At 25.6% G+C, this 25,012-nt stretch overlaps 1 protein-coding gene across 3 annotated transcripts in view; it reads left to right on the top strand.

Moving 5' to 3' along the window:
• LOC112679953 (IgA FC receptor-like) overlaps positions 1-24,719 on the top strand; it is a 34,715-nt gene extending 9,996 nt beyond the window's left edge. For all 3 annotated transcript variants that reach the window (XM_025549916.1, XM_025549909.1, XM_025549922.1), the window contains 5 exons: positions 15,413-15,673; positions 20,639-20,775; positions 20,919-21,162; positions 21,388-23,783; positions 23,850-24,719. In XM_025549916.1, coding sequence (XP_025405701.1) covers positions 15,413-15,673; positions 20,639-20,775; positions 20,919-21,162; positions 21,388-23,783; positions 23,850-24,692 — 3,881 coding nt within the window. In that variant the 3' untranslated portion in view covers positions 24,693-24,719. The remainder of the gene's footprint in view (positions 1-15,412; positions 15,674-20,638; positions 20,776-20,918; positions 21,163-21,387; positions 23,784-23,849) is intronic.
• Positions 24,720-25,012: the final 293 nt, after the last annotated feature.

The following is a 25,012-nucleotide window of genomic DNA, read 5'->3' as shown; positions in this document are numbered from 1 at the left end:
TTATTGGCCTGTATTATTATTATAATATTAATAAAATTATCATAAAAAAATTTATTTACTACATTTTTAAGTATGAAATTATTAGGAGAAAGTTACACCCATATTTCAGTTTTTGTCTTAACACACACGTTGGTTTGCATAATTCGTAATTTATTTAAATATTATAGAAAATATACAAATACAATTATTATAAGATTATTTTTAATATTTTGTCGATTATTTTTTTATTGTTTATTTAGATAATTTTATTCTACAAATACAACATACAAATAATTTAATAATATATTTTAATTCATACATTTTGGCATAAAAAATAATTATCAAAAAATTGTCGAAAGTCCATCGGTAATTCAATTATTTTTTAATTTTATTAATTAAATTAAATTATAAGTAATTTAACTTTTCATTATATCATTAAACATTTCAAAGCTATTGAATATCCTTTATACAGAATCAGGCCCGTAGCAAGGGGACGGCGAGAGGTGCCTACGCCCCGGACGCAATTCCTGCGAGAGCGCAAAAATTAAAATCTAGCATTTTATGTTAAAATTTACAACGGTCAATGTCGTATATTTTGTTTACAAAATCTTTAACATCCTTTGTATCAATTAAAGGAATCGTTGAAATCAATATCTAATGAGTGTAATATTTTAAAATTATTTTTGCATTTTGAAGTTTCGCCCCGGGCGCAATGTTTGGTTGCTACGACACTGTACAGAATGTAAATTTTAAATATTACTATTACTAGTTTAGTTACAGAAAAAATATGGATATGGCACTTGCAAGTTATATATTTTTTTTTTCACATTTATTATCTTACAATAATAAAGAAGTTATAATTAAAATGTTGAATGGAATAGTTATAATGGCTATTAGCTTTTAAATATAAATAAAATAATTAATATAAGTTTGTATAAAACAACACAATTTTTTTATTGTATAATAAGTAATTATTTTATTTTACAAATTATTTTTAGTATATTAATACTTCTTTATTAAATAGTAAATAAACACATACTACTTATTTTAATTATGTTTTAATTAATGTTTGTTCGGCACAATGCTCCTGAATGTAGGCAATAAACTTTCGTTTTAAAAATATTACTTTAAAATTTTATACTATTAAAATTAAAAAGTAATTTATAAGCTATAATTAGGGAAAGTAATGTTTTTATCGAATTTAATAAAAATTTTAATATTAATTACATTAAAATAGTTTTAATTAAAATATTTGGTTATTTATGTGTGTTTTTATTTTCGCACAATAGACACACATAATATATGTATGCATGTATTTGTTTGATAAAATACATTTTTTGTATAGATAGGTATCATAATTGTATATTCTTGGAGTTATTAGGTAATAACATGGTTATTTTAGATAAAATATTGTATAAATTATTGCAACTAAGAGTAGTAAAATAAAATGTTGAATTTAATTATATTTGTGATCAGTTTATAAATAGTTATTCTTATCTATTTAAATATTAATTAAAATATGATTAATAATAATGATATAATTCAATGATTTGCACTTAAAAATAGTTTTATATTTGTTACCGATTATAAGTTCATTAATTAACAGTAAAATGTATCTAATAAATATATCTCATAAAACGTACATGTGCGTACATTAAGAAATAAACGTTGATAATATTTATAATAATGTATAACTCTGTACTATTTTCCCATTTCTATATTATATATTTTGAAATATACTTTTAAAATTAATGTATATGAAGATTCATAATTTTTGCTATTTTATTATTGAATAAGTTGATTTGTTGTTTTTTAGTTACATTCGTGTATATAAAAATATATTCCTTGAAATATTTATTTAGAAATGTATTATTTTCAGAAAAAAATATATTCTTTGTTATTTTATTTTCATTCAAATCACATAAAAATTAAAAATTTTATAATTTAGACTAACAAAAGTGAAAATGTAAATAATGTATTTTAAAAATGCCCTTGACTTGTATTTGAAGCATCTATTATATTATAGGTATTTGATAGAATGTATTATAGGTATTCGACACACTCAAATAATAGGTTATACATATAGATGCATATAGATTTACATTTTTTTCTAACATACCGTTATAACTGCGGCCTATACTCTGTTACAGTTGATGTAACGGATTCCCTCTTCTCCAAGTTTTTTATATTCATATTGGAGTTGCGTAAATATTTATTCTCTCATTTTCTATTTGGTTCGGGCTGTACACAATCCAACAATCAAATTAACAAATGTTAATCATAATAACAACTGACGTTATATACCAACCAGACCGTATCAAAAGCATATAACGGTCGTCGGTCATCTCATTTTTATGCTTCAAACACTAGTTGCCGTATGTCACCACTAGTCTAGGCTTAAGATGCAGTAGATAGTTTTTTTTTGTATCATGAAACCTAACACCGACCTAAACACGATATGGAAACCTTATGTAATGACGGAGGGGTCTCAGTGGTCACTGTTTGGTTTAAACACGAAAAGGAACCTTATGGTTAAATTATCAAATCACCCTTGTAATAATGGAAACCAAAATTAGGGGTTTTAAAACTAAGGGTTCAATATACTATGCTTGGATTATATAAATAATTTGAATACATATATTTGATATATTTTACCTTAATTATTGTTAATGAGATCTCCCTTATTAAAATTATTCCTCTCTAGTATTCAAAGTAGGTTCTATAGATTCTATATCGTGTTAATTTCCTTGTTAAAAAAATCTCTTTATAATTATTACTTTTTATGCTTAACTGTATATTTATATATGTTATTGTTAAATAAAATCTTTAAAAAACAAAATTATTGTCAATAAACATGAATTTTTTTTTGTCTTAATTGACTTCTGAAGTTTATTTATTTATTTAATCTATTTTTATGAGTTCATCCTTGACTATTATTTATAAATTATAATGATTTTTATCGCTAACTCGTTGATATACTTCTAAAACGTATTTTTCTTGTACACTATTTAATGCATTAATATTTAATATGTTTGTTGGATATCAATATCTATTCTTGGATTTTGTATATTTATTGTAGAAATTATAAATTTTGAAACAATTCGCCTTGAAGTTTTAATTTTATTTTAAAATTGAAATAACGTATTTTTAAAACTTTCTCCTTTAATAGTGTTCAAAAATATTAAAATTGTATTAATTTCATAACTATACTAGATGCTAGCCTATGAATAACATTTATAACCGCAAAACATAATAGGTCAACCGCATATTGCAAAATTAATTTCTATTTCGAAATTGATTATGTTATTTTAAAATCAAACTATTTGTTACACATACTTCAAAGTTTTTTTAAAAAATTTCAAAATTATATGTTTTTAATTTTTATTAAGATAAACATATTCGATTAATTATTATCATACAATTGGTGTGCTTATTTATAATTAAATTGAAAAAATGTTTATGTAAAACTGCCATATACATTAAGAACTATTCGTTAACTACAATATATTTCGTAAAATGAACCATAAAAAAAAATCATCCGATTGTTTTTCATCGTTTTTATTATTTAAAATATTGTGTTTGGTCTTATTAGGTATTATCATTAGCAACAGTTGTTTTTTTTCTTTACCACAGTCCAATACTGAATAATATTCTTGAAAATTGAGAGTGAAATTCTAATTTGGTACTTTGTATACCTATTTGAAAGTATGTTAAGTTCTTGAGTTTTAATTTTTAATCTATAATATCTAATACTTTATTTTATTTATTATAAAAATATTTTAATAATTAATACCGGGCAGTAATGTTTGTACATTTAATTACTTTATATTATATTAATTTAAACAATTTTATGTATTATGTTTTATAATATTTTTTAATCATTATACATACAACATAATTAAATGAAATATGGAAATAAAAACAGATGTGGTGATTATAGCGTATTTTTGACATTTTTAAATAATATTTTCAATTATAAATTAGAGCGTTTTTCTTAAATATCGCTCAAATGACTAATCACCAGAAGATCAATACGCCATATATAATACTTACTGTTATTATTTTATAGAAGTAAATAACTCATTTTTAGTAAGTTTAAAGGTGAAAACTATTATATAATGTCAATTAAAAATTTTTAATACCACGAATACTAATCAAATAAGCAATATCATTTAAAATTGAAGTTGGCATTTTTAGAAACTTCATTAAAAATAATTTTTTGGCAATTTACCTAATTTGGTCTGAAAATATTTGTAAAAATATGTTCGGCACTTTAATGTTGATCATAAAATAGGAGTAAGAACTGATTGCATTAATTTATTGCTATAAGTTTTTAAGTTAACAAAATTATAAACCGCGCAATCAATTATATAGAATAATTTAATTTTTCATTACTCATTATATTTGTTTAAAAATGTATTTTAATAAATATAAAATTGGTACATTTTAGATTTTGAGAAAATCAAGTTGTTTATTAGATTTATTATGATTTTATTTTTTTCTAGGCATTAAATATATTTTATTTAGGATTTTTTTTGTAGGGAATTGAACACTGATGGTTTTATAGATGTTTATGTAATTTTGTATTTTATTTCCTGAATCTATGTTTAACTAATTTAAAAAAATATTTAGAATATTTAGCTCTGTTAATATTTTATTGTACAAATCTTGATTTATGATCTGTAATACAACTATTTTATTTTTAATTTTATTAATAATTTTTCATCTTAATTAGATTTGTAGTAACTTGGAATTTGGGAATTTTAATTTTAATAAAATCCTGTAGGTACATTATATAATTTATAATTTCACTACGTGATGCGTTTTAATTAAAATTGTCAATTATTTTAGATATTTTTTTTTTTTTGTTATTATTTATTATAACCTTAAATAAATAAGATGGTAATAATATAGATCACTTTATATATTTATTATCATTAATTAAATTATTTAGAATCTTTGTATTAAAATTTCTATTTAATTAAAGTAAAACGAATGATCAATTTAACGTTCGAATAATATTTTATTTATTTAAAATATTGACTTGTCCAAGCACAATTGTATTATACATCCCCCAAAAAAATATACTATCCATGTTCATTATTTAGGGACAGTTTTATGAATGTATTGATCCCTATATTATGTTACGGCTACGTGTATTTCCCCTTGTGTATTATATATTGTACTTAATTCTACTAAAATAAAACAAAAATCTTAAATTCTTATATTTGTTTATTTTATTTATAAGGTATGGTTTTTAGATTATACTATTGTTCAGTGTAATTTAATTATTTTAATCTGTAAATAGTTCTCAAATAAAATTTAAATAGTTTTTCCTTCCGTGTCATAACATTAGGAAACGGTGATAATTTTGACATTTTTAATGCATTTTTGTCATGTATAAAATACATAATTTACTAGTTGCGTGTTATATTGTTTGTTTAAAAATAATTAAACTTTTTGACTGTCATATCATTATTAAAATATTGAATAAAAAAGTATAGGTTACCGGATTCATAATATTATATAAAAACAAGAGACTATCACAGTCTCTTGTTTTTATAATTACTTATAATTCTATAATTTTATAATTATAATTAGTGTTTAATTAGTACATTAGTACATTTATTTGTTGTATGTTGTATGATTACTGCAGTATAATTACTCATTATAGATGTTAAAACTTAATATATTAAAAAAATGGTTAACGTAAATGTGTATCTATTTCTTTATATTACTGGTATTCTGAATTAATAATGGTTTAAATTATTTATCGTTGATTTAAAATATCACTGTCGAAAAAATGTCTAATTGATTAACAATGATGGAAGTGAAAATCGAACGTGAAATTTTTCGATAATATCGTTTTAAATTTAATGTACAATGCTGAAAGTTATTTGTTTTCTTTAATCGTATATTCGTTTGGATACGTTATTAGTTTCATGTAGTCGAACACGCGAGTTATTTCCGGTAAAAAAAGAACTACTAGCCAAAGCCCGACAGTTGGTTCATATTGATATTCATATTATGCCTTGTTATGACGGCAATATGGTATTGTACGACCATTTTTCGATTTTTATTTATAACGCAAGCTGACCGTGATCTAAAATATAAGACTTAACGATTGCGTGAACCTTTGGAAAACCGAACTAACCCATCCTACCAGTTACAGTACGCAAGCTTGACTCATAGGGTGTTGCAACATTTTTGTTAATCTGACATATACCAGAACAGTATTTATAGTTTTGTTTTACAAATTAAGACATTATTATAAATCGTTAACGTTATTATAACATCATTACCACTTGGTAAGCACATGTTAGTGTAATATATAATAAATCGTATATTATATTATAAAGTCTACGGTCGCAAACCACAACGCACAAGGCTTTGTCGTTGTGCAGACGTCGGTCGACTCGCGACAGCCGACTCCCGACAGCCGACACTCGACGGCCCTATGATGATTGAGGAAGTAGGCGCGGGCGGAGGGAAGCGAGAAAAGTTGTTTACAATATTAGCGCGTTGCATTCGTCCAAGACAGCGCTGCCGCTACAGCCGTGCGCCGTCTGGTAATGGGATGACTCATTGCATACACTCTACTAAAACGACAGAGACCATTTTTTTAATTTTTTTTTATTTCTGTCACGAAATACCATAACAATCTACGGTGTGTTCGAGGTTACGGTGCGTAAAATAACGATTGAAAGAAGAAGATGAAGAAAACACCACCTCCCCCGCTGCCTTGAAAGAAAAAAAACGAAATCGCAATGTGCAGCATGCACACCTTCTGCCTACTGCTGTTGCTACAGCTACATAATTCCTACGTTCAGATACTACCGATTAGAAGTGCGGGCGCGAAAAACAGTACCGTTGCACATTTCGAGGTGAAAATAATAATTATAATTCGACGTGACCGACAACTGTAAGTGCTACGAGGGTGGGAAACGGCGACAAATATTACCGTGTCGTGGGTAGCACTGGCCTGGTAGTGGCGGCGGTGGAAAAGTGCCGGCAACGGTCTGGCCGTCACGACGACGATCGCTGCTGCAGTAGTTGGTCTCCCGAACGTACACCTATTACTTGTGCATTGTTGTGTGTTGTTTATTTATTTTTCACGGTTTAATTTTTTTCGTTTACCCATCCGCTCGTCCGCTGTACGATTGAAATCCGACTTTCGCACACTTGTGTTAACTACATTAATACTGGCGATTACGTTTTTCGATCGCGTTTGCGTGTCCGTCCCAATTGTGGCGTTAATGCTATTATTATAATATTGTTTTACGTCCGAGCAGTGATTTTCTTTTTTCACATCATTTAGCAGTTACTACACCGAGGTGGGATATTATTTTACATTCAAAGTCCAATATTATTATTATTTTTATTATTTATTATTATTATTATTATTATTATTATGGTTTATTGGAATATCCGAGAATACCGTGTATGAACCACCAGTATGCATATCATAAAATTATATTTAAATATGCAATAACATTTTATAATAATTATAGAACCCTTGACTTATTTTCGTATTATTTTGCCAGAGAAATTCACTGTACAAAAATCTCTTTGGGTATGGAAAAAAGTAAAGAAAAAACGATATGAAGAACAACCTATTACATCAATTCGGAATGAACCTAATGTAGCGGTAGCGTTTTTTTTTCTAATCTGCAGAACAATGGTTTATTCTCGGTGTGTAGCAACTTATAATAATGGTGAAAGGATTACGGACTCTTAATATCTACCGTATTTTGAAAGCAGTTGAACACTTATCTTGTTCATCTCACAATGCATCTTAATTGTGTAGGTTTTTGACTTCCGCAGGTATACGTTTTAGATATTATTGAATTGTTGTATAATAAAAAAAAATATGTAATTATAGCTTAAATAATGTTCCGTTACCGCTATCATTTGATCATTTGCCGATTCTTACGATTTTATGAATTGAATTAAAGATGCGTTTAATTATTTTGGACAACGATCAATAACTTTAAGTCACTCAATATACTTTTATCAACGTATCAGGAACACTGCAGATATATTAATTAATCTTTACTATCTAAATAATGAGTATTGTTCTACTTTCTACTGGTATTTAATTTGTTCTTATAATTTTCTTAACAGTAGGTATTAAAAAAAATTGCTATAAAATTACTCGGTGGGCGAATTTATTAAAATGATACAATAAAAAAATGCACTCAATTTTAACAACACGTTAAAACTAAAATTACTCTCTTCCTCTTTTAAAAAATATGCAATTCTATTTTTAAAAATAGATATTTTCTTTTTCGTTTCTAGCTTGTGACGTATATATATTAATATAACTTATATTATATTTTACTATGAAATAGTTAAGATTAAAATTCTTAGAAATATAAAAGTAACTATTTCGGAAAATTATACTATTTAATATAACGTTTGCATGCTGATGGTTAAACATATAATGCACGATGGTTTTATTTATCTGGAGATAACTTAATTGTACAAACTAAATTAATATGGGAAATAAATATACATGTTTATCCATTCCTTTCAAGTTTACGGCATGGATATTCAAAAACCTGAATTTATACCTTTTTATTAATTCTTGTATTAATGTCTATTTAAAGTAAAATTTATATTTAAATTTATAATTAATTGCAGTCTATCAAAACTGATACACAGCAAACATAAGCAAACTATAACTTTGGTTGTAATTTAAATAAATATTAATATAAAATTATAATTATGTTCACTTGCTACTATCTTTTCTTACATTATTTAGAATGTGATTATAGATCTTAATATTTTACATTAATTATATTTCTATTTATGGTAATTCAATTTGAAGCATTCATTTGTGTATACTATTTTAGTTATATGTTTTCACTTCCATCGTTTTTATGGAAACTAACACGATATATTTTCGTTATTTTATTATAAACCAATTACACGAAATATGAAAATATAATTTTTGGTAATTTAATGCAAATGAACTTTTATTTGTTAACACTTGATAAACCTGTGTTATAGAAACGTAGCATTAAACACCAACAATGATAGTAATCCATGAGTACATTACATAAACCTAGTTAAAATAAGGTACAACAATTATTATTTTTAATTAAGAACTCTACATTGTTATTATTATTATTAATTTCATATTCATGTATGATTATGGTGGTTTGAGTATCGGGTCACTTGAAATGACTTTGTAGTATACTTCATATTCTTCGGGCCGTTTAACAATAATTATTTTAATCGTTTATGCTACGAACATAATGCTTTACGTTAATTGGTCAACACATAAAGCGTATGGCTCTTAAGTCCATATGTAGGTATTTAGTTTTTTCATAGGTTTTTTTTTCTTTCCGTTCTCCGTGGTTTATTGTTCATATATGTCAATGCGCTATTAAAATTGTGGAAACAATTTATTCAAAGGGGAAAAGAAACTGATGAGAAATATTTGTGAGAATATGCTTTGCTGTTTAGAATTTCTGTCGTATTGCTGTTAGATACAAATGTGTTGTAAATAAGTCTTTCCATATATAACTAAAAGTTATTAGATATTAATTTTAAGTTATAATAATTTTACGGTTAATTATAACTTATACATCACAATAATTGTTATTTCATCAAATTATACAAAATAGTATTTTGTTTAAATATAAACTTAATAAAATTTTTATGTAAATATATTATAATACTCTTATTACCTATTATATCAAATAAACAAAATTAGGAGTCATTTTACTAGTATCTAAATACATTTTATTTAAGTATTACTTTCGCTAATAAAAAAATTTATAAGTATTTTATGGAATATTAATTATTATTGTTAATAAGTTTTTCCATTAGAACATCTGTTACTTAAAAGAACACGAGTTGAAAAAAAACTTAATTTTAATTTTTTACAGATAAATATTTACTTCTTATTTTTATTTCATACAAATAATCTGAATAATCGATCAAATATGCGATATAAATATAACATTATCAAGTAAAATTGTTAAGTAAAATTTTAATCTTAAGGTTCAACGTGTCATTATTTTCCACCTACCCGTTTACTGGGCGTAGCCCCCCACGAGTATTCAGGACGACTGCAGGATCAATATTTCCAAGCAAACGCCCTGTGTTGGTCTGCCGCCAGATTGCAATAAGCTAGACACTGTATGTCCAGCACTTCGGTCTTGTATGTTATTTTGAGTTACCTGGAATAACCATGTAATTAGATAATACAGTTACCAGTATTTCGATTTTATAACTAGCCAATTACTGAATTACGTTTCACCTAATGTGTTTGGAAATTAATAATGCAGTTATTTCTTTTAATTTGATTTATATATTTATAGTTGGAAATAATTAAGCCTTTATAAATAATAAACAAGAGTTTAAAAAAGTATTGTTTTTTTTACTTAATTGTTTATTATATCGTGTTCAAATTAAATTTAAATGTTTTTATGAAATGTTTTCTTGATATTTCCTACAAATAAATATTTGTCTTTAAAAGGCAACAATATAGTAATTTTGATAGTTTTTTTACTGTGAATGTACATTTTTGTTGAGTTTTTTAAAACAAAAACGTATTTAAATGATTAATTTGAACCAAAATTAAATTTATAAATTTTTAAATTAAAATGTTATATTTTGTTAAAAATAAATTGTGATATAATCTCAGGTATAATTAATTTAAAATTATTATTTAAAATTATTTAAGTATGGTTAATAATTGTTGAACAAATACGTTGTTGATGACATATTTCATTCTTCATTGAAAAATCTTTAAAACCTTTTTTCATATTTATTTTTAAATTATAAATAATTAGGTGCTAACTTTTACTAAATTTTTAAAAAAAAAATAAGATATTTTTATTTGTTAAATTGTATTCAAACATCAAACCCTAGGGAAACAATCAAGGTATGCATTTTACCCAAATTTTAATATTAAGTTAGATAATTAACTATTAATTTTCTGGCTCTGAATCCTTCTACACGTCATGCAGTAAAAATATTTTAATATTATGAACATCCTTCATTTTCATTAGTATCAATATAACTGGATTGAACTTCCACTTTTTTAGAATTAATATCGTCACTATCACTCAATTGAAAGTTCGAATTTGATGTTCATGTTGATGTTTTATAGTTTTTCTAAGTTTACGTTTTTCAGCACTGCTTTTAAATTTTCGATATTTATCATGTAGTCGACCACTCATTATAATGTTATTGTATACCTATAAAAATGTACCTATAAAAACTGGTGATGGCATGAAATAGCAGTGATTTTTTCATTTTTAAGGAACGGATTTATATTTAAATGCATATTTTTTTTATAAACGAGATATTTCAAATTCGATAAGTAATGTTCATGATTTAAATCATTCCTATTAATGTGATTATACTTTTATTTTACATATTTTTACATATTCTGATATAATTACATATTTTTGTATATTTTTGCATATTTCAACAATTTGTAAATATTTTTAAATATATTTTATCATTTCATCATTCATACATCTTCTTCGTACAAAAATACAAGAAATTATTTCAAATTTAGATCCAGAAACTTCTATCGCTATTGGAAAAGCTCAAAATATTATGAAAAATGAAACATTGAAAAATAATTTAATTTTCATTTCAGTGAATTTTAGTTTTATTGCACATACAATTACAATTACAAAATTAGAAACAAAAAATATGTCCTTAAATTATAGTATACAAATTGTCGAATCAACGATTGAAAAATTTAAACTCGTGAGCAGACCTATAGGAGATGTAAAAAAAAAAAATTATGCTGTTACAAAAAAAAAGTCCAAGCTATATTGATTTTAAAACAACCAATGACTTAATAAGTGCAAACATCCTTCTAAAAATTTGGAATTATCGCTTTCTGGTATTATGCGCTTTAAATATGCTTCAATTACATCGGTTGATGTGGAAAGATCATTTAGCTGTTTTAAAAATATTTTGAGATTTAATAGATGATATTTAACATTTGATAATTTAAAAGATATTGTAATCATTCAATGCAACAAATCATTTTCATAATTTAATAATTATATATATATTTTTTTTTTAATTCAATTTTTTCCCCGCATATTTGGATGTTTTAAGCATATATTTTATAAATTATACTTACATATAAATCCGTTCCCAATTCATAATGATTTCAAAGTAGCAGCCACAAATTGCTATTCAGATACTGAGATACTATAATTTTATGATATTAGATATATATACAGAATATTATGATATTACATGAAGTAGCTATCAATGCTATTTTCACTGCTACTTTTTCGGTAATAGTAGTAACTGCTATTACTACTGAAAAAAATTCGATCGACGGCCGCTACCCGCTATATATTGCGATTATGATAGTGTAATAACATTTGATATTTTAATAGCTTATTGATTATTTCAATATATTTATGTTTAACCTACTTTATTATTTTTATATTATATTTGATATTTACGAATTAAATAAACCTTAGAAATGCTACGTATATAAAACTATTTTTAAAACCTATTTTGCTAATTTTTTCATCCGTGAGGCCCCACATTTAAGCAAAAACTGTGAGGTCCAGGGCCTTGCTCGTCCCTTTCCCTAAGAACGGCCTTCATACTATGTTATGCTAAATAATATGTAAAAATATTTTATGCAAAATTAGGATAATACTCGTTTATTATATAGGAATAAATTTATTTTTTTTTAATTTGGTCGTTATTTTAATAAATAATTGAAAATGGGAAGTATTAAAAAATTTTCCTAGAGAAACAGAATGTTAACTAAACAATAATTCAAATACTATAAAATATCACACCCTTTTTAATAAATTTTGTATTGTTAACTCTCTTATCGTTAACAAACAAAAATAAGATAAATTATTAATATTCATGGAAGTTTGTTTTGCACATCCTTTTTTATTTTATGTACCTATTTACTGATTTTGATTCTATGTGATATATATTTAAAAATGTATTCGTAATAAAACAGTGTAATAATGTGTGAGTCATATGCGCTGATAAGTTAAAAAAGGCTGTGATTATGAGTATAAATACGTAAACAATTTTTCCAAGTTTACTTTTTCTGCTTATCATACCATATTTTGCTTATCTTAAATGTCTTTCGAGTTTTGTTTGATAAGGTATATAAAATGTAATTTCTGTTATATTTGAACGTTGAAATTAATTAAAAAAGTATATGTCTAAGCAGATGAATTTTAATGCCTAAACTATTATCATCAATATTTTAAAATATTGATTTTATTATGTATATTCGTTTAAAATTATAAGCAACAAATGTATTAACAATCAATATACTATCACTTTAATTTTAATTATTGATTGTAATATAATGCAATATATATTAAATGTATTAATATCTTCACAATTATTAGGTGTATCTTATTATTTAATATTATTTTCCAATATTTTACCAATAGTAATCTAAGTATTAAAAATTTCATAGGCATTGAGTTTATGATTGTTATTCTAATTTGCGTTAATTAGAAACATTTTTCTGAAATATTCTCTTTAAAAATCGACCAATACAGTTTCAAATTGATTAAGTAAATTAAAATTTGACTAATTTTAAAAATAAATGTTTTAATGCATTAGCTGAAGATGAAAACTATTATACTTGTTTAAAAAATTTACGTATATTTTCTTGACATTCATTTTGGTAAATTATGTTTTTAATGGTTTATGTGTTCATTAAAATGTTTATCATAATAAAGTACAACTAATTATGTATATTTTTAAAATAAGCTATATGTTACAGACTAATTTATGTCTTTAAAAAAATTATTGTTGGTCTACTTACTCATTGAAATATTATCTACCAATTAAAAAATTACGTTAATTTATTTTACCTTTCATTGATATCACTTAACTATTGAAACATAGTTAACTTCAAATTAACAAAATTTGAAGGAATTAATTAGGTCTTATAATCGGGTTTATAAACAATAAAGTAATTACTTTTTACATTTATCTTTAAAAGCACAAAATTTAATTTTTAAAATATCTTTAAACCCATTTACAGTTACCCTTTACCTTATATTTTTAGTAAGTTATAACTTGTTTTATAGCATTTGCTATTTGTTTTGCTCAATCACATAAATACCAGTACGAAACAAGTACGTTTCATTATTTCTAAAGATAGTTTTGAAATTTTGCATATAAATGCATGTTCGAGTTTTTTTTATACTGTTAAATGCCTATTTTAAATAAAGTATAATTTTATCAATACTTTTCCGTTGACGTTTTTATTTCATTTATTATATAAACAAAATATTTTTGAATCAAAAATAACTTCATATTTCAATCATATAATATTATATGTTTATAGACGCATGTTTTTCTAAAAATTGTTCTAAGAAATACTTCTGGAGGGTCACCGATTAGATTAATTTTATTTATAAACGGTAAACACATTGTCTACATCATAACATTTTAGATAAGCGTTAATGGTTGCATAAACGATACCAAAAGATTTTATTGCACCGACATGTCAATTGTTGTTCGCTACTAATTTAATATTTTAATCACTTAGTCTAATTCTACTGTTTATTCGTAATTTGTGTCAACTTTTGATCTATGTGTACTGTTTTAATATTAAAATTTCGAAAGCATATGTTGATATTGGGAGGCTGAAGCCCTCCAAACTTAATCAAACCACACCAGACGTTAAAATAAATTGTATATTTTAATATTTGACATTTATAATTTTTATTTTATTTTGTTGGTATGCGAGAATGGTCTAGAATATTTACGGCTTATCGTTATTGGGGAAAACAATATTTTGTGGTTAATATAGGAAATAAAAGAATAAATTTATACAATTAAAATTTGAAAAAATGAGTAGTTATTCAATACCTTATATTTTTATGTTCCCATTACCTGTATATATTTGGTGCCTCAACTATAATAAAGTAGGAGTAGCCACTAGTTTGTAGGTTGAAGCGTCTAAAAATGTCTGTTTACGCTAATGGATAAGACAAAAATGTTAATGTGGAGGGACACGTATTTGACCAAATATCCGCCTATGATCGAAAGATAAAGTCTTTTAACAGTCGTTTAAAGAGTTATTTATCGGGATTCGGTATCTCATGTGTGTTTTGACTGACGGTAAAGTCCTATATTGTAAGTATTGTGACGTTAAAGTAGGAGATAAAAAGCGACTTAATGTAATGCAAAATTTAAATGATTTATATATTTATTAAATAAATCATTGTATTAAATATAAGAACATATTTTTAATGCTTAAGTGCTTGCATATTTAGTGTTTTTTTAGTGATAAAAGTCCTTCGCCCTACTAATAATGTTTGTTTCTTTAATCGAAAAATGCACATGTTTTGGTTAAGCAAATATAATACATTATATAATACATTATAATACATTATTTTGATAATTTTCTGAATTATTTACTCAAAATAGTTTTTTTTTTCAGGTGACGTGTCCGAGGTTTCCAAAAAGCTTGTTTTTAAATCTAAGGCACAGGGTTCAAAAGATAATATATCAGTGATAACGGTATTTCTTCAGGATCCTAAGCAGTTAGTAGCCAAGAGAAGGGCTGTTATAATGGAAACAGCTATGGAACAAAGAAATGCAACTTCTACGCTCGCGTCATACGGTCAAGACGCTACTGATTTTGGTCCCGAGACGGATGTTGACACACCCGACGAACCAATTGGTTTAGCCAAACCTAAAGGTATGTTTATAATATTGAAGAAATATAAGTTGGCAAATAACAATATAAAAATAATAATTTATTTTATTTATAATTCATATATTACTTCAAAATATTAAAAGGAAATGTTGAGTTACATATAATACTGGTGAATTGTTAACATTTTACTATTTAAATACTAAATATATTGTTTTAGATCATTTAATTTTGGATTAGAGTTTGTAATATCTGAGTAGTGTTTTATTACTTATAAATATAAATTATCATTTACATTTCATAGTTTTACCATGGGTGTATTGGTACGTATACGCTATTTACCTGTCGGCAGATTTTCGATTTTTTGCATATACCTAAAGGTGCTTGTACACTGTAGATTTTTTTCTTGTAAAGCTACTCTAGCTAGAGCTCTCTACATTCAGTCTAGAAGTGTACACAAGATCTAGAGCGCTCTAGCGGTTGCTACTCTAGGGTCTAGGTAGATTAAATAGAGTAAACGAAAATCTACAATGTACACGGAGATTCTACACTATAGCTAGATCAGTCTAGATCTATATGTTCAGTTGAATAGACTAAATAGAGTACGTGGACATATTTGAATTATTTATCACCAGTGTTTTCGATATTGTTTTATTTTGTATACATATTTTTTTTGGAATTATTTGTACAATGGCCGCAGTTGTGTGGGACAAGCAAAAAACGCTTCTAGTGCAGTCCAGCTAGACCGATCTAACTCTAGCTGTATTTTTCTCTACAGTGTACAGGTACCTTAAAATAAAATATTTTACGGGTATACGCTCCTAAAATAACTCGTAGACCAAAAAAAACTTATTTAATAGTTCATTGGAAAAATTATTATAAACTAAAAAGTTTGAATTAAATATTTATATGTTGAAAATTACAGTTTATTTATAGTTAAATGTATTTTAAGTTCAATTTAGTAAGTATTATTTTGAAAAATAAATATTATTAAATATAATATAGAATATGGATTTTTAGCTTATAGTTCATAAATCTGCACCAAACCATATATAACGCGCAGCAAAAGTATATCTTGTGGTGTAGTATTTTATTGTCTTATTATAAGTTATAAAAATGTAAGGATTTTATTGAATTTATTCGAGTTTAGCGAGAGAAAAAAATGGTCGAACGAAGGGAAAACTTTTTTTTAGGATTATTAAACATATTTTATTAGTGCGTACCTATACCCGTAAATATATTTACCAATACATCACTAAGTTCTACTAACTTACAATACACTAGATATTTCTCAAAAACTTATTAATTGTGATGATATATACTCTATGTTAGAGTTTGATATTTAAATTATAGTAATTATATTTTTTTAGTAACTATTTAAAAAAAATAAAAATATAATGAAAAATATAAAGAATATAAAAATTAAATATTTGTATTTTCTTAAGATATATTACTGCTAATTCTCAGTTACTATAAAAATATTCTCATTAAATTAACTTAGTGTTTAAACTAGCATCTTATTTTTTTCTTAATTTTTTTTTTTAATGCTTATGGTTTTAATCCCTATATACCAGTGTTTTTAAGTTTCAATACTAACGAAATATGTTAAATATTTAAAAAGAAATTGTAGATGTTTAACGCTAATAAAGTACAAGGTTTTATTACTGTTTCATAAGTAATTTTTATGAAGTGTATGTTCACATGAATTTTCACCAAATTCCTGTGCATCATGAACACATTTCATTCTTTAGCTAATGATAACGAGACTAGTAGACCTATTGTAGTAGTTGTATGTGTTGATGCCCGACTTGAATAATATTCTCTCCTCAATGGTCAGTATTTTCCAACTCTGCTCCAATTGAAATTCGTTTCGGTCTCATTGTTATCCTTAATGTTATCCCCTCCCCTTAGATTGCCCCCATATCCCCTGTCCGCGGGTCGTTGAACCACCTACTATAATATAGTTGTGTTCATAATGATTTCACGGTGTGCACAAATACTGATTCAGTTGTATATATATATATATATATATATATATGCGTACACTTAAAATTGCATATAAGGATTATGTACTTTTTTCGCTACTGTTCTTCACTAATGTGTTATCCTTTTTTTAAAATCATCCCTTGTCTTTTCGCCACATTCTACAGTATCCTAACAATGGAAAACTGGCGCCAGCGGGGCGATGTTATCGTTGGTGTAACGAGTGAAAAATTGCATTTCCCCTTTTTCATCCGCGTGGTGAATATAAGGGTCTACCAGTTAACGATTGACATCTATAGGATAGTGTAATGTCCCTTTTGGCTCTCCCTCTTTAACACATATTATATTCTAAAAATACTTCTAACACTTGTTTTCATTAAGAGGAAGGAAGTATTACGAAAACAAGTCTATACAGTCATTGTTTTTTCTTTTTTTCTTCGAACTTTAATTACACGATTTAAAAAGATTAAACTATTAATTCTATATGATCAATATACGAGTATATATTTTTGAAAACTAAATTAGTTTTAATATTTTTCTTAAATCAGCTCTGATATTATAAAAATTTTAAACTTTTAAATAAAAAGTTATTCGTTGGCCATATATATATATGACTTTTTAAGTTTAAAATTATAAAAATGTATAGTTATTTTTACTCGCAAATATGTTTGTTATATTAAATGATAGCCAAAAAGTTTAAAATGTAATATTTTGTTTAATAATTTATTAATATGAATACTATAGTACCTACATGGGTGTATATTTAATAGTATATTTACAAAAAAAAAAAAAAAAAAGCCACAGACGTTACTTATAAATTTGATGTATTGAAAAAAACGTAAATTTCAATCATATTACATTTTATTAGTGTCCATATTAAGCAAACCTTGTTTTAAGGTGCATTAATTATTTATTGTAGTTTTTTTTATACTTTGAATAATCTCCGTCTAACTTAAAAATCTCGTACGTCATGTGGGCTTAAGTCGTAGGTGGTAGAATAACAATGATCTAGTTAATAAATATTAACTATATGAATCAGAAATTTGGTCAAGTGGTTTGTAATTTTGTTTGAAAAATCAAAAAAGTTATGAATATCTCTTCAATAATGGTAACCACTGACACACGAAATGTGAGAGAAAACGATCTCTAATTTTATTTCTGGCCCATTCGTAGTCGTGTGGTGGTCGCGTCGTTGCCCTTTACCCAATTACACTTATACCTTACTGTGTCTATCTTGCTGGTTGAAAATTATTCTTAATTTAAATTCTCGTTTCTATGTTAATTACTTTCCATTTTTAATTATGAAATAATAAAAATCGTCAATAAATTAACGCTTTTTATCTTTGAAAAAATAAGTTAATAATAAGCGTAATATAATATTACTCTTCAAAGAAAAATTAAAATATATATATATATATTACTCTTATACATGGCTAGCTGATATTCAGGTATTTTTAGTATTAATTTAATATATTTAACAATTACATTTTTTTTAAATAGATAACTCCTATGTATTATATACAAAAAAATTCTGTGATTTTTAAGTTTAGTTATTGTTGTTATTTACAATTATTTTACTATATTAATTGTCCTTATTTTTACTTTTACTTTTATTAATAAAAACAATTGAAACTTTTTTATTAGATAATGATTCTTGTACTATGATAGAATTATATATTAATTATTAGTTATTGTTTGGTGGCTTTATTTTTTATTATCGTTTTACATACTGATTTGTTATAAGATTTTTTCTTATATCTAGTGCTATTGTTAATTCATCAATTCCATGATTTTTCAATTACAAGAATGCGTTATATTATTGAATAATAATGTATACCCTTTGTCAAGATTAAGTTATTATTATTTAAGAATTTTACGGTTCTATCAAAAATAATAAAATAAATCTGATTTTCAAAAATAATTTCTCATTATTATGGATTAAAATTCCTTAGTATAAAATAAATTGTTTTGTTTGTGCATTTCAGTGACCGATAGTAGACATATTTTACTTTATTTTTTTTTTTCAGAATATAAAAATACATAATATGACTTCTATGTTTAGTATTATTTATCTATTTATCATCATTTTTTTGGAGCTTAATTTTTAATTTAATATTTGATTTTGGTTTATTAACATTTAGTTAAATTAATTAACTAATTTTTATATAATATATTAAATGTACGCTATAATTAAATTCTATGCATCTACATTTTCAATAATTTATCAATACGTGATTAACACATAAGACCAAAAATGAGAACTAAACTATTTTCATTTTTCAATGTAAAAAGTGCAAAAAGTTGACTATTAATTGCTTAAAATCTTATATATTAGCAATGACTGTTGCGAGAGATAATATTTGTAATTATGCATAATAAAAATATTATTTGTAATTACTGAATAGTACTTATTGTATGTTTGTATATTATATTACCATTAATTCTATGAAGTACAATTCACAAATGAGTACAATTCATCGTTTTATTGTTTTTATCCACTAGTCTTTATAGTTTTCCCCCAGGTTTTTCTATGAAAACATTTAAATAATTTTATTAATCATTGTTAGAAGTTTAAAAGCTATTAATAACATATATTACAATGTATTCATAATGCTGAAAATATTTTTTTTATTATAATTTACTTGAATCCTTATTATTTTCCATGATTTCAATGTTTTTACATTCAACATTTACAATATAATTGTAGATGAACTGTATACTTACCATCATAATTCATAATTCTTATTATAAACACTATTTGATTAAAGTAATTTTAAATGTATGATCTTCAGATGTAGATTATTATACAATATACTCTTTATATTAAATGTCTTTAAACAAATTTACGATTATTTTTTGTATTTGTATATTACAATTTAAAACAAACTTTAAGCATTATGATTTCTATTAATGTTTGTTATACAATTTTAACAAAATAAGATTTAAAATGTGTATAAAATTTTAAAAAAAAACTTATAAATGTTATATGTACATTTTAATTATATTATCTGTGTATAATATTTATAGATGAAGGAGAAGCTAACGTAGTTGACGAAAGTGGAGAAGATTCTGAAGAAGACGGTGGATGGAACTATTATAAAAAATCAACTGAAGGCACAGAAAAAAATCTGCATCAAAAGGACAAAGCTGAAAATAATTTTGATGTAAAGAAATATTTATAGTTAATTATGTAAAAAAAAAAAAAATATTTCTGTGGTAGTCGTGATTCACATACATTTCTTATTAATTGTCATGTATAATAAAATTGTTTTTTTTTTTTTATATAATTTCTGTAAAACTATTTCAGGTTGAGGACATGGATTATAAACTGAATCCAGATGCACCTGAGTTTGTACCAGTATCTTCACCAACATCGTCCATTACAAATCAAGCACAGCGTTTCTTGAAAATAGACAATGATGACTTTATATCATCGTCACCTCAAAAGTTTAAAGAGTCCATAGACAATGTAACTGTACCTGATGAGAATGACTTTACCAATGAAATTAAAGTGCACGCAGGAGACTTATCTAAGCTCAACAACCCACGTGGTAAACATTTTATTATTTAACAGATATACTATTCTAATTTTAAATAAATTAATTTTAGATTGTTATGTAAATCATGTTTTTTTCATTTTATCATACAAATTTAACCTAGTTTAACTAGTATTGTCTATGATTTATAATCATAAAGTAAAATAAATGTATCTAATATTGTTCCAATAACCTACAATATTATAAATTTTTATTCAACAAATGTTATTTTTTTTTCAGAGCCAAATGATGATTCTTCTATATTGAATGGTGTAAAATCTCTGAATGATGATGTAACTGATCATGATGAAACAGTTGATAATTTTGTGTTTCAAAATGAACATATTACTAATGGAAATTTAGATACATATCAAAATCCATTTGTTTCTGATGATAAGGATGAATTGAACAAAGTACAAGACTTATCTGAGTATATTAAAGATGATTCTCAAGTAGACAGCATAGATCCTTGTTTATCTATAATGGAAACGTCCAAAAATAATGATATTAATTCTATAAGCGGCGATGATGAATTACCAAATGTATCAAATATTAAGTTAAATGATGATTATTCAATGGATGAACATATAAAGTATGAATTGGACATGAATTCAAAAAATATTGATGACACAATCAACTCAACTACTGCAACTGTTGGATCAGCATTACAATTTGATGATGAATCTTCTAAAATCGTTGATGATTTCAAAAATGAATTTATGGATAATTTCCAAAATGAGAAATTTGGTCAGTATGAAGATCGCAAATTAAATGATAGTGTAAGTACAACAGATGCTATTTTAGGTTCTGAACCTCATACACCAATGCGTATGGATAATCAATCAACCTTTGAGTCTGAAAATGATGATGATCAGTTTTCAGAATCATTCAAGCAACAATTATTGCAATATGATGAAAATAACGATAAGGAAAACCATGATCCTTTTTGTTTTGAACAAATTGATGATCCTGCTGGAATTATACCTAATGTTACCCATGAAGTTAATGAAACAATTTCTGAATCAATCCGCAATAGCAACAGTGTTAACCCTAATAATAGTTCTTCAGATGAACATCAGGTATCCGAATTAAATAAACATGAACCTGTAGAAGAACCGTTATGTATTAAAGAAAAAGCTAAGCCTATTCGTTCAGTATATGAACAACAATATTTGCCAGAATCTGATTTCTCAGCAAGTATTCATGAAGCTTTATTAAATGCTTCTGAAAATGAATCTAATTACCACGAAGACCGTATCAATACTGAAAATATTGATCACGTTGATCACAACATTGTTGAAATTCATGATGAAAATAAACAAGCATATGTTGAATCACAAAATGTCGATGAACATTTGGAACAAGATGATTATAACCAGGATGTTAAAGAACCAATCTATACAGAAGATGTAAAACAGAATGTTAGTGATGTATATGGTTCTCAATTTCACGTAGAAAATCTTAAACAAGAATTTTATGATAATATGTGCAATATTAAACAAGAAAATGTAAATGTTGAGTCTGAACACAATATAAGTGAAAATGTAGAGTCTGAGTTTTCTGAACATAATGAGATATATGATGAGCAAAAGTATGTAGACAATTTCAAACTAGAAAATGATGTAAGTGATAATATTCTAAGTCATATTGAAGATCATCAAGATTTTGAAATTGTTGAACGAAAAATTGAAGATATTAAACTAGAAAACAATGATATTACCAACAGTGTGAATGATTATGCTAGAGATTCAAAAAAAAAATATAGTGATAATACAGATATTATAAACCATGATGGAGATTTTGTAACCAAAGATTTTGAACATGAGTATCAAAACCATATTACTGAAGATAAAATTGTAGAAGATTTGAAATCAGAAGACCAATTTGATATTGAGGCTGTTCAAAAGCATGCAGAAAAAAATGTTGAAACAGCAATACAGAATCAAGCAGAAAATATCGAAGTAACACATAAATCTGAAGTGTTAGAAAATATCAGCGAAGATTTGAAACAAGAACAAAATGTGATTGCTGAACCAGAAAATAATCATATTGACAATATTAAGTATGATAATACTGAAATCCACCAAATCCATGTTGAAGATTTTAAACAAGAAAGTGATGCAAATGAAATCGTACAAAATCTTAATTTAGATTTACAACCAGAGCACCACAGTGTTGAATCAATTCAAAATCATACAACAGATAGTGAAGAAGAAATGCATTCATCAATGATAATTCATTCTGATGTAGAAAACAATATGCCTCAGCCATACTGTTCAGCATCTGATACTTTACTTAATGAATCTGATATGATGTGTACTAGCATGACATTTGAAGAAAATTTCCAGAACAGAAACATGAGTGATTCACTGTATGTTATGGAAACAAGTTCAGATTATTTTGGTGATGAACTTCAACAAACTTCACAAATCAACAAATCTATAGATGAGACCAAAGTTGAAGAGCAGTCATCATTAAATACTAATAACGATATTGAACCTGTAAAAATTGAAAAAGAAATTATTACAGAAGCTAAATCTGAATTAGTTACTGAAACAAAAATAGATGACACAAAAGCAGTGAAAACTGAATCAATTCCCATGGAAATAGTTAATACACAAGATGAAAATAATAAGGTACATTATAAGTATAATATTATGAATTTACATTTATTTAATTACAAACAATTTTTTAAATTCTAGGTTGCTAAAATTGCAGTTGCTGCAGCTGTTGGCACTGCTGCTATAGCAGCTGTGGCTGGATCTAGCTTAGCTTCCAAGAAATCTAAACAATTAGAACCAACTGTATCTAAAGCCAAAACTGCCACAACTAAAACTAGTACTACTTCAACAAAATCATTAGCTTCAAAAACATCAGCTCCTATTCTTAAAAAGACTACTTCATCTACGACAACATCAAAACCATTATTAAGACCATCCACTGCTCCATCTACTTTTAAGCCAACTACTAAAGTTCGAACAACCACAGTATCAAAAACTTCTACTACTTCTACTTTAAAAACAACAACTGTAACTAAACCTGCTCCAAAACCTGCCTCTAAGACTACAATTCCTGCATCCCGACCAATATCAACCAAAACAACATCAACTACACCACGAACTTCTTTAACTAAAACAACACCAATATCATCACCGAAAACTCCTACTACTCCAAAAACTCCTGTAGCTACAAAGTCAGCTTCAACTCCCAGAACAAGTACTACTCCGCGAACATCTACATTGGTTACTAAACAGCCATTAACTAATGGTTCGCCTAAACCTTTGAACCGTCCAATTTCTGCACCATTGAAGAAACCTTTAAGCAGTGTAACAACAAATGGTACTACAAAACTAACCAATGGTGTTGTATCCAAGACATCAACTACAACTAAACCACCTGTCTCCTTAGCAACAAGAATGAGTTTGGCACCTCCCAAGTTGCCTCCTAAAGCAAAGGCTGTGCCTAAAACTGAAACTCTACCTGCGATGCCAGGGCCAATCAGAAGACCAAAAGTTGAAAAAAAGACTGAGACGGCCACTTCCTAGATTTGATATATCATATTGAAAAAAAAATACATAACTTATAGTTATTTTATAAAATTTGATTTATTATTAATTTTTTTATCATGTTTTATTTTTTGTGATTTTTAAAATGTGCTACTAAATATTTGTAAAAATTTTAATTTCTTTTAGCGGTTTAAAAATTGGAAGTTATTCGCTTTTTAGCAACACTATTGATAAATATTTTTAAAAATGTATGTTTTATGATTTTTATATGTAAGTGATACATTTATACTTATTTATCAAGGAACTTACAAACATTTTATATGTACGGTTTTAGTTAAAAAGTATTATTTTTATTGATA

This window comes from Sipha flava, unplaced genomic scaffold, assembly GCF_003268045.1.
Source record: "Sipha flava isolate LNK unplaced genomic scaffold, YSA_version1 100_pilon_pilon, whole genome shotgun sequence".
NCBI classification, from domain to species: domain Eukaryota; kingdom Metazoa; phylum Arthropoda; class Insecta; order Hemiptera; family Aphididae; genus Sipha; species Sipha flava.
The sequence above is the reverse complement of the archived record's forward strand: the minus strand, read 5'-3'. Positions and strand labels throughout refer to the sequence as shown.